Genomic DNA, 16777 nt, shown 5'->3' with positions numbered 1-16777 from the left:
AGTATCAATAATTTCAGATTCATTAATTGGAGTAATAAACAAAGAATTTTGATTATATTTTCAGGTAGATATTCTTTATAATTTTTGATATCATTTATGGGAATAGATGCTGCTAAAGAAGGACCAACATTAACAGAAAAAAAATTGTTAAAGATATTTGCAATTTGGTCAGGATTGGTAATAACATTATCATTATGAGTAATACTATCAGGACAGCATAGGTTTCTTTTTGAGCATTTCATTATCAGTCCGCCAAAGAGCACTTTTATTATCCTTGTTAGATTCGAGTTTATTTGAAATATATGATTTACGTGAAACTCGAATTAAAGTAGTTAATTTGTTTCTATATGTTTTATACCTTTTCAAATTTTCAGGAGTGGGTTTTCTCAGAGATATTTTATAAAGACGGTTTCGAGTAAGAATGGAATGTATAAGACCTTGAGTAATCCAGGTTTGCCGGGCTCTTTTCCTTCCATTTCTTTTGGTAGTTAAAGGAATATGTTTGTCATAATAATCTAATAGTTTTTGTAAAAAAAAAAAAAATCATAAGAAGATTTAACATCTTGGAGTTCAAAGACGTCATTCCATTGTTCTTCAAATAAATCTTGATTCAATGAATTAATATTTTGTGGTGTTTCATTTCTATGCATTTTCAAGTATTCTTTGGGTTGGCGACGTATTGGGGTTGTTACAGATTTATCGTTAATCATAAAAATCTGTAGATGATCTGATATATCTGAATAAAGAATGCCGTTCGTGCAGGTTTCCGTAATAACATTAGACAGTATATTATCTATTAATGTTTTACTATGGGTGTTGTTGTTTATTCTGGTGGGTTTATTAATGTGGGGATGGAGTAAGTTGGAAAGTAATATGTCATGGAAATGGGTGGGTTGTAATAAATCTATATTGTAATCTCCCATCAAAAATATTGATTTTCTCTCTCCAAGAATTTCATTAGCACATTGATCGAAATTGTCAAAAAAGATTGAATATCATTTTGAGGAGGACGGTAAATGGTACCAACTATAATATTTTTCTCATTATCATTTAAAATTTCAATATATAAAATTTCTGCTCCTTGAATATGCAAATAAGTTCGAATTTTGAACTTAATTTGATTATTAACATACATGGCAACCCCACCTCCTATGCCACGCTTTCTGTCATTACGAATAAAATTGTAATTTTCAATGCCAAATAGGTCCGGGGAATTGGAGTGCAACCATGTTTCGGTAATTCCTATAACGGAAAATGGGAAATCATTGAGGGAACTTAGAAATAATTCAAACAATTCAAAGTTTCTATTCAAACTCCTTGAATCGAGATGGATTAAAGTAAAATTAGCACAAATTTGCCTTATTGACAAAAAATTGACTGTTAAATTCATTGATAGTGAAGTACTGACTTGTGTGGTTGACTAGCTGTTGGTCATCTATTCCAAAATCAGAATCCATTTACAATGAGTGACATTACGTGATCGCAGCATATCATGGTGCAACGGGAAGTGCAATGTAGATCGTATACACGGGGTGTATACGATGAGGTGCATCGGTTGTGCTGTAACAAACTATAGAGGAGCGCTTGAAACGAAATTATTGACATGATCTACAGGACTGCAGAGCATAGACACACAAAAAAAAAACAAATTCAAATAATAATTATGCTACACTTTAGGGGTGACCTAGCAAGTAGTGTAACTTACACATAATAAAAAATAAGCAGTATCATTATGTCAATACAATCTCCTTTCTGAAAGAAATGTGTAATTTTTACAATATTCTTGTTTGACATTAGAGTTAGTCGAGATGGAATGCGGGTGAAAGAAAAGAGGAAGAAATAAAGACAGACTCCAGAAAACTTCAATGCAGAACTTAAAAAACAAACAAACTTGAAGCATTTCTTTTCGAAAATTGATTGATCAATAGTGCACATTCTGTAGTGATATCACGAATTAAATTGATATTACAAATTCGATATCTTGATATTACAAATTAAGTTCATGTACTACACTTGACATGATTCTTCAGAATCAGAGTTCTTAACATCAGAAATTCGATTTTTGAATATCACAAAATGAAATTTGTGATATCAGAAAATAACTTTAAAAGGCAAAACGGCTTGCCATAGGCCCAAAGTTGACCAAGGTCAACGCCATTATACAGTAGCGAAATGACCATGGTATAAAAAAACTACCTACAATTTTGTACACTTCATACTATGCCATTATCTAAATTGTCCTGCACAGACATCCATCTGCTTTCGACTGCCTGTGTCACGAAATGTCAATAAGTTTTCATCTCCGACTTGCCAAGTCCCGTGGCTCTATAACCACACAACCTAATACAATATTTCGATTTCATGATATAAATAATAGGCTTATAGAAATTCGTGTTATAACAAATTGTCTTAGTGATTTTTGTTTTATTCATTTGTGATATCACCAATGCTAGTTAGTGATATCTAGAAATTCGAATAACTGATTCAAAAAAGAAAAGTCTTTTTTTGTATCAAAATTTCCTGGCAATTCCAGCATTAGTGTTGTGCAGGAATTCATCTGTGAATACACCGTTAGTTTTGAGTAGAAATACACGGGATATTGGAGCGTGAGCTTTTAAATGCAAAAAATTCAGCTATGAATCCGAGCGTTAGTTTTGTGCAGGAACACACAAAGAATTTGGGCGTTAGTTCTGTGCAGACATTCATCCGTAAATTCGATTTTCAGATGTTATCTTATGGCATATAATACTAGTAATTAAAAAATAAGACCTAGGATTTGGACAACCCCGTCATTCATTTATAGTGATTTGAGTTATTGTTAGACGAATCGATATAAATCAATCGGTTGACAATATGTCTCAAATTCAATTCGTGCTATGCTGTCAATTCAGGTGAACCGATCATTTCACGAGTTTTCAAATTTTTGTATTAGGTCATTCTCTTGCTTTTAATTTCATACATTCTTTATACTAATCAATAGCTGCCAAATAATTTCACCTGGAATCCTGTAATTCTTATCTAAGCAAGAAAGTTGCCCTAGAATTAAAAAAAAAAATGGCAACACATCACGAATTCATTTAGTGATGTGTTGGCAATTTGCCGCTTGGCTGCAAAAAATGCACACTGCATCCTACTACTACAGGAGAGACAGCTCCTAACCTAATATGTGCAGCTGATCACATGGTGTCATTTGAGTTCCAAACGAGTCAAGCGATTTTCTTCTAGAAACCAACGAGGCCCACTGTACTCTCAGATAAAAGCTGTTCTTCGGTACCTAGCCAAAAATAGCAGTCTCAATCCGTGCCTATTCAAGCTTTAAAAATCAATTTTATTGCCGCATAATATGCCAAGCATGCCCTTAAAAATGTTCAATTCTGACTACTTAACTCTGTAATGAACTACAAAATTTAACTTACTTATCAAAACCAAATATGATTTGAAATTGTTGTTTTTTTCCATTACTACCACCAATTTAACAGCGCTTAAATCAGGGAGGTGGGAAGAGATCCCAACGCAATTTTTGTTTGCTTTTCTCTCCCCTCTTTGGAAGATACTCTCTCTGATCTTCCGACTCAACTCCTCCGAGTTGCTTCCCACTGCGCAAATTAAGAGAAGGCCCTCCCGCAGCAGCATGGTGCAGAGAGCCCAGCTGAGTGGGGTTGCGCGAGGCGCTGTCGCGCTCAGGTACAGCGCCCCGGCTGGGCTCGCTTCGCTCGTCCATTACAGCTGGAGGACCTCGACAAAAGGCTAGCATGGTGACTTGATCTCGCCTATGGAAACCAAGAAACTTGAGGGAATCTGGTATTTTGGAGAAAACACTGGTCTGTATTCCCTACAGAGATAAGTGGCAGAAAATCTCTTGACTTGCCATGACATCATGCGATTAGTACATCAGTACATATCGGGTTAGGCGCTGTCTCTGCTGTAGGTGCTGTGTGCATTTTTGCAGCAAAGCATCAAATTGGCAACATATCACTACATGAATTTGTGATATGTTAGCCAATTTTTTTTTTTGATTTTATGGTAAATTTCTTGCTTTAGATATGAATTACGGGATCCCATGTGAAATACTTTTGTTAGTCATCGATCAGTGCAAAAAATATTTGAAATTGAAAACAAGAGAATGACGAAATGCGGAAAAATTCGAAAACTCGCAAATCGTGGAATACCATCTACTTGTATAATTTAATATGCAAATTAGCTCATTTGCTAATTACTATATTTTAGATACTTGGATCATATTACATCGGAAATTGGTGTTGCGAACGGATTCCTCTTACCAAAAAAAAAAAAAAGAAAAAAAAAACCCTCAAAAAGATGTATTTCCCATGTTTTCAGGCTTCCTGTATCAAAATTAGCAATATCACATATTTTGCATATGTTAAGTATGTAGGCCTAATTATGCTAATCGGGCTAATTGAAAAAAAAAATACCCGAAGTTTCCAAGGTAGCAAACAAACTACATTTACTTCTACATCCTTCTAGAACACGAATAAAAAAAAAAACCACCAAACAAACAAAAATAAAAAAACAATAGCAATAACAACAACAACCTTGCAGTTAACAACTTTTCCAGGCCACGTACATGGTCTATGTCACCGTCTAATCGACTATAATACCCAATTTCGGGCAGACTTTCATGACACGATATCGTTTTATGTCAGTTTCCAGTTTCCTAATTTAGCCTACTGAAATACTTTAACGTGTTATCGCACGCCCTTATGTAAATTTAAATTTAACGATTACATCTTGGATGAGAAATACCATGTTTGGATAATCCTAAAGGCTGTGATTTATTGCAGCCACTTTGAAAACAACATTACCACACTGTTTGCTTTTAGATTCTGGCGGTCTTGATGATTATGACCCTGTTTTACTTGACATGGGCATTACAAGAAAACAAGATTGATCATGATGGCATGCAATGATACAAAAATAATAATACCCCTTGTTCTTCATCACTACAGTAGAATTCTAGAAGCGGAAAATATGAGAATGGTGGACATAATTACCCCAAGCAGTGTTCGAATCTAGTGTGCACTGCACATGGGTAGACGTAGCTCACAGGGCCGAGTTGTTTGATGAATCGAAGTCGCTGGAATTCGGGTGTATCAATTATCATCCGACAGTAACGAGGCAGCTGTATATTCCCATACACCGGGTCGTTAATAACCTGTCATTTGAGGAGTGCACAAGGTCTTGGATTTGAAAAGCAAATCATCCTATCAAAGCAGCTGTCATGTGACATTTCATACATAATTTCATACGGGTATTATGATAGACGTTTCGATTGTCAGGTTTTTAAAAGTAACGTGCTGACATTAAAAAAAAAACAAAAAAACAGAGATGTAGCGTATTAAGTCTGGCGAAAAGTGGTCACTTCACGGTATTTACTGTTCAGTATCTGAGTTGCCCGTTTTACACAAAGGGCAGCGAAGTACTAGTAGACCATGATGTTGCAAAACATTGTGAATACCCTCCAGTGCGCTGCGTAACTACTATAAAGCCCTCTCACCTAATAGCATTTGTATAATGTTAAGTCTTGAATCATACGGACAAGTATGTTATTGAGCAGTAAATTTACACTAACGTTACGAACTAAAATGTGCGTCATTTGTTTTATGGAAAGGTTTCACTATTTTTCATTTACCTTTAAGGGTAAAGTATCAGTCAGCAACATGTAGAACTTTCTCAAAGGGCACACTGAAGACGGATCTACAGCCTTCTTCTGGAAAAAGGTTCCGCAGCTATAGGCTGTGTTTATGCTTCCTCTTTTTGGGTCAAAATCAGCGTTTGATACTCGTTTAGTTCAAAACACGGTTGCGTCCTTCCTCACTTTGCTTTAAATGCCGTTTCAAAACGTCGTTTCAAAACACATCATGCGTTAAGGATCGGTGTTTCTGACTAATCACGTTTCATGGGGAAGCATAAACCAGGGAGGTGTTACAGAGATGGAGTGGCAACTCTTCGTAATTCATGCAAACACATGTTTGGGTTCAAGGCGTTACAATGGGATGTCTAGCATTCCATTACGCTTTGAAGTCATGCTCGGCGCCGCTCTGGTTTGCAAGACGAAGTTCGGAGACGAAGAACGCATTTCACCTTTCGTTGAATTGCAAGTTTTATTTCACCGTAAGATTTTAAATGAAATACTCGAATTGATTTTGAATAGTTTAGGAAAGAATTCAATATTATAAACATGTATTTCTAGTTTCTTCGTAATGCGCAAATCAAAATGAAATGAAAATTAGGCCCTCTTAAAAACCTAATATTTTTCTATAATGCGCATAATTGTGCATGTCAGTTTTTTTATCTTTTAATCTGGGATATTTTGATCTTTCAAATACAGTACTCCGCTAAAGCGTATTCCAGCGTGCTTTTAAACTATTTGCTGTTAGAATTGTTAGTTTTACACTGCATTTTGGTTCGCTGCTTCAATTCAAGTTACACAAATTCATTGTTGCCATCACATTGAAAGAGAGAGCGAATTGCAGTAGGGGCAAGTATTTCTAGATGTGAGAGCGCTTGTCCTGATTATTGATGCTCTCTTTTGTCAAAGCACATGGGTAACACCTGCAGTTGAACGCATAACTTCTCGGCGGCGCCGCGCATGACTTCAAAGGAGAGCAGTAGTTGTCTCTCCTTCTCTAGCACCTCCCTGCATAAACGCAAGTCACATCCTATATGGCCATTTTTACAATCAGTGGTGTAAAACACAGTGTTGGCACTAATTGGTGTATAACTTTCTTGTACACTGACAGATATGCATCATTTTTTCTCATAAACTTACCACCCACAGTGTCTACCTTGGGTACCTTAATGAACTTTCCTCTCTTTTTCTTTCAGATGTAGCAGGCACTTACATGCTTGAAATCCAACACTTCTGGTTTACTCACTCTGACATAGTATTTTTGTCAGAGCTAGCATATTGAATTGTTTATTCCTTTTCATTATTTTTGTTGTTGTTTTGATAGACAGGTATCCAACATTAAGAACTATTATGTTTACCAGGTTCTGCTTTGTCTTCATTAAAGACTGAAATTGTCCAAACTTTATGTTTCGGAGGTGACATTTTCCGTTAACAATTAACCCCTCTTTTGTGTTAGCTCTTGTTCACAATTATAAAATTCAACTTCGCTAATTTTCATCAAAACAGAATAGTAATCAATCTCACTTAACTTTGATCCAAAGATTATTTAATTCAAATAACTTATCATTTTTTGGTGAGCGTTTATAAATTTATTTAACTTTTCCGTTAACATTTCTGTCACCTCCGAGACAACAGATTTATGTATTTGTTTTTTTTTTTATTCTTGACATCAGTTATACATTACATTTGCAAAAATGTAACATATCCCCTCACATTATCTCTGAAGGAAGGTAGTAGAAATATAGCCTGTTGTTTTCATTTCGGAGCAATTTACAATTTTCCGTTAACACTTGTCACCTCCGAAACAATTGTCACCTCCGAAACAACAAGCATATTATATTTGATAATTTCTCGAAGACAAAGCAATTTTGTTTGATTCTGTCCAATTGACAGGAATCTCTTTTGGATGAAAATAGTAATATGGCAACAGGAAGTGAGAATTTTCTAGAGATTAATAAAAGATCTAATAAAAACTAAGAATTACTGTTTCGGAGGTGACAAAACACTGTTAACAAGATTTTTTGTTCATTTCTGTTGAAGAGAAACCATACCATGTACACCAATGGTTTCATTTATTTTAGTAACATAAGTCTCAAAGTGGAGAAATCAACTAACACACTCTCACTCTTTTTTTTATCACTAGACTGTACGTTCTAGGGCAAATTTACATTTTTTCACTTTTTTAACAATGAGAATGCACAAAATACACCCATCTATTGTATATATAATATTGTAATCAAGATCAATTCTCCTGCTTTAGTTAAGTAAACATATAGATGCTTTCATCTTAGAAACTTGATTTCCAACAAGCAATTTAGTTGTGAAGATCTGCCAATCACAGCTTTCCATGTAGGTTGTTTTTTTTTGTGTGTGTGTGTGTTACGGAGGTGACATTGTTTGTTAACACCATATTGTTATGTGATAGTGAAAGGCAAGACTTCAGTTCCTTTTCACTATCTATTAACATTTTCTAATACATTTAATATCTACAAAATTATCACAACAGAAGTGACTTTTGTATACATAGCTCACCAGAATTCCCTTAATACCAAAGTGATACATGTGGCAGTTCATGCATGCCCTAGTCCACAATCTTTTAAAAAAAGAATGTTAAAAAAAAATCATCAAATAATCAAACTCCACAAAAAGGACACATGCCTATAGCTGGTGCACAACTTGTTTTTGCATTCTTAGTTGTTGTTTTTCCGTGTACAACGTGGTAATCATGAACAGAATTATGTGATTTTTTTCTTTTAATATACATTTTCCAAGTTGAACCAACTGTTTATGACATTGTATTTTTTAAGATTATTTAAGTTATGTGACAACTAAAGTGAACAGAGGAACAAGTCCCCAGGACTGGAAAGGGAAAGATGTTGCGACACGGATTGTCGCCCCTACACGGATTGTCGCCTCCTGCTCGGGGCGACAATCCGTGACGGGCGTTGGCGGCACGGATTGTCGCCCCCTACACGGATTGTCGCCTGGCGACAATCCGTGTAGGGGGCTGGCGGCACAGATTGTCGCCCGCCCTCGAAGCACGTTTTGCTGGGTAATATCGTTCTGGACATAATCATTGAAATGCTAACACATAACTTACATGGCTACATCCATGTAGTTATGTGACAACTAAAGTGAACAGAGGAACAAGTCCCCAGGACTGGAAAGGGAAAGATGTTGCGACACGGATTGTCGCCCCTACACGGATTGTCGCCTCCTGCTCGGGGCGACAATCCGTGACGGGCGTTGGCGGCACGGATTGTCGCCCCCTACACGGATTGTCGCCTGGCGACAATCCGTGTAGGGGGCTGGCGGCACAGATTGTCGCCCGCCCTCGAAGCACGTTTTGCTGGGTAATATCGTTCTGGACATAATCATTGAAATACTAACACATAACTTACATGGCTACATCCATGCAAACATGCCATGTAAAAAGTCATGGTGAGGTTTCAAGGAAGTGTGTATGTGCGCTTGCACATGATAATTTAGTGTCCGTTTGTGCGTGCGTGCGTGTGTGTGTGTGCGTGTGTGTGTGTGATATGAAAGAATGTGTTTATTATGTCAGTTTTTTTGCGTATGTGTTTTTTAGCTGCGCGTGGGGAGGGATAACTAGTAAGCTGTTGCTGGCATAAACGTTGATATTGATTTTATCAGCAGCTTTGAATTTGATGAGTTTGTTTGGCAGATTTGTATGATTATGAATTCGGAGCGGAGCTTGCGTGCGGGCAGATGCTGCTTTTCTGCATACGGTCCATTATGTCTTATTTATCAACATTGGGAAATCGTTTCATCAGGAAGGAATGTGGTATCGGTTCGGGTGTGCGTCGGTATGTGGAAAGGGGGTTACATTTCGTTATTGCAAAAGTTTGTTACTCTGAAGGCTCATTCGTCCGAAGGCTCATTATTCCGAAGGTTCGTTATTCCGAATTTCATTTTTTGGATCAACGAGCCTCTAGGTATAGGGAATTGTGTGTTTCGGATATTAAAATGAAGCCTCGGAAAAAAACGAAACTTCGGAATAACGGAACCTTCGTGTGTGTGTGTGTGTGTGTGTGTGTGTGTGTGTGTGTATGTATTTGGGTTGGTGAATGTGGGTGTGGGATGATTTAGGTTTTGTTTAATCAGGGGTTGGTGGGTTGGGGATTGGATTTGAAGAAGGATATGGTATGACAGATGTTGGTAGGATTTAATATTTAGGATAGATGTAGGCCCTAGATTTGTTTCGGCTGGGGAGGGGAGGGGGTGGTCGGGTTTTTTATGACTGATTTCATTCTAGATTCGTGTAATGTATTTGTATTTTTTTTATGTATATGCCCTTGTAAGTAAGAAGGTGTTACATGATCCAAACCAATGTATTCAAGGAATATAGGTTTGGTAGGGCCCTACATGTCAAAACTTTCTCGTGAAGAAATTGTTAGTAGGGTTGGTCTATAATCGAGTTATCTTTGTTGAAGTGAGATTATTTGTGGTATGAATTGACAAATGGATTTGTTTCTGTTTCGAATTGCCATTTGTAACTTTTTTTTTTTCATGTTACACCCAGAATGAGTCGATTTATGAATGATTTGAATGAAATCAATGAATATCAAGGAAAAAAGTGTTGAGTTGGTTTATTTGCATTATGAGGATTTGTTTGAGTGTTTGTTGGTGTTTGTTTGTATTACGTATGTATTAGCGGTGTGCAATGGCAGTTCGTTTGTGCTAAAATCAACTAACGATTGACAAATTTTTTACGGCGTGTGGAAATTATTCGCTCATGCATAAAGCATGCCAAACCTATTCTGGGACAAAGAATAGTGGTATGGACGTTCTAGTTTATAAGACTGATGGAAGAAAATGACTGCAGTGAAAAATGAACAAAGACAAATAACATTTGGGGAGGGTACCTCCCTCGTATGTATTTTCTCTCGGTCTCTCTCTCGCCTAGCCTGCCTCACCGCTGATATTGGTTCACACACCCATACTATTTTTAGATCAACGCTGGTGTGAATTCTTTAAACACGTGCTCATACACTCTGAAGGCGTTTGTATTGCCACAGTAGCGCCGCTATATTCCACATACACACGTAAGCATACAGGCACACGTATACACACAGACAAACAAACCACTACCACTATGACCACCACACATGCACAGTTTCTACATACACTTATTGTATTATTATACTCCAAACACACACACATACACACACTTACACACACACACACACACACACACACAACAAATCATACACATCACATACCATGCAGCTCTCAATACACACACACACACACATACGCATAACTTACCAGTCATACCCATCCCACCAAAGCTTAACACCGGAGGAACCACCCCGAGCCCGGGGCGACAATCTGTGACGGGGCGACAATCCGTGTCGCAACAATTTTTTTGCCAACACGGATTGTCGCCTTCGAGGTCAAAAACTGGGAACTGCACAAGCGTCACGGATTGTCGCCAGGCGACAATCCGTGTAGGGGGCGACAATCCGTGCCGCCAGCGCCCGTCACGGATTGTCGCCTCGAGCAGGAGGCGACAATCCGTGTAGGGGCGACAATCCGTGTCGCAACAGAAAGATCCAAAAACAAGATTTGTAGTTCTATTTCAATATAATTTTGATGAGGTGTTTACCTTTGTTATTATGTTTTATCTTAGAATTTGGCTTTAAGTACTGGAATTTCAAGGAAAAGAAAATGGTTTCTTAAAGGACAAGTCCACCTTCATATACATGTGGATTGAGTGAATGCAACAACATTAGTAGAACACATCATTGAAAGTTTGGGGGAAATTGGACAATCCATTCAAAAGTTATGGGTTTTTTAAGTATCTGCGCAATCACTGCTGGATGAGACGACTACGACAGTGTATGATGTCACATGCTTACAACGATATCAGGAAAATATAAGTTAATTTCACAAAACTTTACTTTTTGAAAAAAGTGCACATTTCTTCAACTTGCTACTGATGTATTTTAGGGCAATATTATTCACCCTGCCTTCCAAAAGAGAGAAGTCATGTGTACTTTTGTTATGCAAGAAAAGTGAAAATACAGTATGTTGAATTTTCTTGATACTTTCTCTATATCCTTGTACACATGTGACATCACAAGCTATAGAAGTCTTCTCATTCAGCTTTGACTGAGCAGAAACTTCAAAAATCCATAACTCTGGAACGGATTGCCTTACTTTCCTCAAACTCTCACTGATGTGTTTTACTAATATTGCTGCATTTACTGGGACAACCCTCATGTCTATTGAGGTGAACTTGTCCTTTTCCAGTTTCGGTCCCTTATAGGTTTATTTGAGAACTGTTTGTGTCCGGGACCTTCTGTGAAGTTGATGGGTAAATTACTCAACAAAAACAAATTTTCCCCTCAAGTTCACAGAAAAGCATTATGCTGCTCTCTTCAGCTGGGAAACACAAACTGTTGTCTTAACCAAACTGTAAAAACCTGTTAAAGATTAGTATGAATTACAATCTCAAACAAAATATGAGCTGGTATCCATTATCATGAAAGAGAATAACTAAACAAAATAACAAGTAAGAACTGAAGAAAGAGCTTATATTTGAAAATTAAAGCCATGAGGAAAGACATGAATGTTCACTAAATAGTTAACACCTGAGAAGTTGGGTTGTCTCTGTGTTGTGTCACCTCAAAAACAATAAAACGGTTTTTCTTATCTTATACTTTTTACTCTCAAAAGTGACTAATATGCATGATTTGCAGGTAATTTTCAAGCAATTCAGAAAGATACGTAAAATATATTTTAGTATGTCAACAGTTTAAATGAATCTGGTGTATAGAAAATTTATCCCAGATGAAGCAAACACCTTTCACCAGTATTATAACATTTGTATGGTGGCTATCAAGGATGATGAAGAATTCATGAACATCCTTGAATTAATCTATTTATAAAACTATGTGCAAACAAAAACGTACACAGGTCAAATAAGAATTTTTGCTTTTGGTATTCATACCATATGCCCCCACCAAAAAAATTACAGTGGTACCCTCCGCAACGATAACTTTAAAGATAGTGAATCAATCTAAAATACAATTTGAGGGATTGAAACTATAACTCATTGCCCACACCTTACAGAAAACCCCATTCAATTTGCTTCAGAGGTCAAAGAGAATTGAGGATTTTTGTAGAGCATGTGAGGAATCCCTTCCCTCCAAGTTCTGTATATTGTGTTTACACATTAATATGCAGTTCCAAGAGCATCCAAGTGCTGAACTCGGAAGAATCAGACTCCTGACATCCTTTATAACAATCCACATTTCTTTGATATCACTTAACCAAATTGACTGGGGCTTTCTGCAAAATAGAGCTAAGATGTTATAATTTAAGACCCCAAAGTAGAATTTAGCTGATTTAATCATATTGGGTGCTATCAATGCAAAAGTCTAATTGTAAATTTCTTTTGGGGGGACATACTATATGAATACTCGAACACAATGTTAACATTGAATGTCACCTCCGAAATAAAGTTATTCTTCCCTGGTGTTGTGGAATAAAATATTCTGAGAGCAAAGAAACATTACTAAAATGATCATACACCCTCATTTCAATTTAAGGTAGAAAATGGAATGCCATGTTTCTTCAGGTTACAACATCTAGCTTATGTCCGTCATATTCTTACTGTAAATGAATATTTCAACACAATGTTAACATAGAATGTCACCTCCGAAACGAAGTGATTCTTCCCTGGTGTTGTGGAATAAAATGTTCTGAGAGCAAAGAAACATTACTAAAATGATCTCACACCCTCATCTCAATTTAAGGTAGAAAATGGAATGCCATGTTTCTTCAGATTACAATATTTAGCTTACATCCTTCGTCCAAATGGAAGGCAAACTACCGGTATCCATGCTAATTAATGAAGTGTAAAAAAAAACACTTGTTCTGTGTGGTTTATCTGCTTGAAACAGGAGTTAATTTCTTGTTCTCGAGTTATAATTATGAAAAATATTGATAAAAAGAAGAAGTTTTTGTGTTATTGTCACTTATTCTCAAAAAAGTGAGTGTTAATATTAATGTCACCTCCGAAACATTGTAATATGTTAAAGGGATGGTACAGTATTGGTGGAGATGAGAATTTGGCTGTTAACTTTTTGCAAGATACCAAGAAAACACTTATGAAATAGTACAGAGCATAACATTTTAAGAGGAATTCAAAGTTTATCTGATGAAAATCGGGTTTGGAATGACTGAAACATCCAAAAACAAAGTAAAACAAAGCGATCGTAATAAAGTGTGGGTCCCACACTTTATTAGAATCACTCTGTTTTGGATATCTCAGCCATTTCAAAACCAATTTTCATCAGATAAATGTTGAATTCCTCATGGAATTACATGCTCTTTCATATTTTATAAGAGGTTTCTCACTACCTCACCAAAAAATGTTAGAAACCTGAAATGAGGTCTCAACCAAAACTATATGATCCCTTTAACTGTCACCTCCGAAACATCCATGTGTGAAAAATCCAAGTTTTAAAGAAATGATTAGAATTTCATTTAACCTACATAGGAAGGTAGCCCTTCTTAAAGACTTGTTATAGTAAGAGTTTGACCTGGCCTGCCCTCCAATAAATAATTAAAATCTTAAAAATTACATGTCAATTGGTATTTTTAGCAAAAATTTATAAATCTCAAGTATTTTTTTTTTAAATTCACTTTATATTCAACCCCCAAATAGTTTTGATTCACAAATTATATATTGTTGTTAACCATATAAACTTTGCATGGTGAAGTTTGACTACAGAGTTTTGTCAATATGGTGCAATTCATGAAAGCAAAATTTTGCTTAAATTTACTTCAGGTGCCAGGGATTTCCTTAAATTACACCAATAACCCTTCAGCTTTAAGGTCTGAAATGTTATTTTTTTTTTAAAATTGAATACTTTCAAACAGGAATCAAACAGAATAATGAAAAAATATTTTGTTTGAAATTTTGACCCTCCGAGTACAAAAGTTACACCACTGATCGTAAAAAAGGCCATTTAGCGTTAATTAGGCTGTGTCGTCTAGCTAAAAGACTAATAGGGCTGAGAAACGAGGTGATATATATATATATATATATATATATGATAAATATATATATATATATATATATATATATATATATATATATATGTATATATATATATATATGATATATATATATATATATATATATATATATATGATCGTAAAAAAGTCCATTTAGCGTTAATTATGCTGTGTCGTCTAGCTAAAAGACTAATAGGGCTGAGAAACGAGGTGATATATATATATATATATATATATATATATATATATATATATATATATATATGTATATATATATATATATAATACAGCTAAGGAATAGCTACTGCCGGGTTACCAGTTAGAATGGAAAACCACGACGTCATTAAACAGACTTCCCACATGAGGGGATGTAAGGTGCAAGCACTGCAGGGGTATTAAAGTGGGATGGATAGATGCAGCTGACACAAACTGTGACTGCATGCGGTACATCCCTTCTAAAGTATCCCACCTTCTGTAAGATGCCCGTTCCTGAAAGACCTCTGCTTCTAAGAAAACCTGACTGCAGCAAATGACATTGCCCTCCATTGTACTATATCTCGCCAGCTGTCCTAAGTGGAAATAATAGTACTCGAAAGAAGAAATGTCTTTCATAGATTTGTCATTTCGATGTGCAAAATGAAATCTAAAAGGAGACAGAGAGACAGAGATTGATTAGCACAGGTTGACTTAGCCCTCCGTTAAAAGGTTTACCTTTTTTAAACTTTAAACGTCACTTATGGCGTTGAACGATGAACACCTACCTTTTGGGAAGCCATTGTAATGCTATGTCGGTGACATCGTATGTAGAACAATGTATAAATTAAGTGCCTTCTCAGCGGTCGATTGTCGCATTTAACTCTAAATGTGGCACGCTCGCACGCCTGACTCAGTCGACGGCGTGCCAACTTTGCATATTCTGCTCAAACCCACAAACTCGCCAAAACCGATCGATAAATAGCCAGATGCCACAGTACAATGAAATCGTTTGTCGCTATTCCGTTCCTTTCACATATAGATTGTATTCTATGTGGTGATTGACCAGCAAGCAGTGTTTCCTTCTGGATTTATGTATACATTTTAAGTTTTTGTCACTGCTATGTTTGCAAAATTCATGCATTTACAGTAATGTAGCTACTGGTCATTTGAAAGAAAAACAGGAATAGATTTGTCAACAATTAAAGTCAAAGCAGGCAGGGCTTGGCACTTTCTTTACAACTTTGCTCACTACATGCCGAAATTTTAACAGAAATGGAGAAAAATTACATAGTTTTGAAAAACAAAATGTTTTCTAAAAGCATAAATGGGTTGGTGTCTCAGCATAATGTGGTACACAGGGGGTTGCCACCATGGCACATAAAGAGTTAAAATGAAATGTCGCAGTGCTACTGTTATGAACGCAAAATTTGTCACCAGGGCGACATCCGCGTCATCACGAGTCTGCGCAATGATCGCAACTCCTCTACCAGTGGTTGCGCAGCGACGGCGATGTTATCATATTGTTGTCATCCCTTCGCACCTTTTAGAAGAGAAGAGAAATAAATACTGTTGAATCGATATAATTCTATCATGTCCATACTGAATCAGGCTGAGAATTTGGTACTGAGGGCAAAAATTTCCCATCGTTGATCGTCCAGTATTCGCCGCAATAGCTGCAAGGTCCACTATACATGTATATTCTAAGATAAGCTACTTCCTGCTTATTACTTTTCTGAGAAATTAACAATAACTTACTACCGCAGAAGGTTTCTTCCAAATTCCTATTATGAAAGTGCTCGGTCATACTATAATAATGAAGATTTACCACATTTGCCTTATCACATCAAACTCCTGTGATATGCAGACTCAGACCTTTAAGGAAACAGAAGTACAAGACCTTTTCACCTTACTCCTCACCATTCTCTTTGAAACCTGAAAGAGTACATTCATGTAATAGGACACATTATGTCTACACATAAACGTACGGTTGCTCACTACTCGATTTTTAATGGTGTAGATGTAATTCTGTGTGATTTCCTTTATTTTCTAAAGGACTGTGTTCGCAACTTTTCCCACACTTTAAATACTTTATAAGAAACA

At 36.4% G+C, this 16777-nt stretch overlaps 1 protein-coding gene across 1 annotated transcript in view; it reads right to left on the bottom strand.

Annotated features, from left to right (window-relative positions):
* Window positions 1-16777, bottom strand: part of LOC140245825 (deoxynucleoside triphosphate triphosphohydrolase SAMHD1-like) — a 167707-nt gene that overhangs the window by 115367 nt on the left and 35563 nt on the right. The window contains 1 exon segment of the mRNA XM_072325326.1: window positions 5013-5173. Coding sequence (XP_072181427.1) covers window positions 5013-5173 — 161 coding nt within the window.

Source organism: Diadema setosum, unplaced genomic scaffold, assembly GCF_964275005.1.
Source record: "Diadema setosum unplaced genomic scaffold, eeDiaSeto1 scaffold_38, whole genome shotgun sequence".
Lineage (NCBI taxonomy): Eukaryota > Metazoa > Echinodermata > Echinoidea > Diadematoida > Diadematidae > Diadema > Diadema setosum.
The sequence above is the reverse complement of the archived record's forward strand: the minus strand, read 5'-3'. Positions and strand labels throughout refer to the sequence as shown.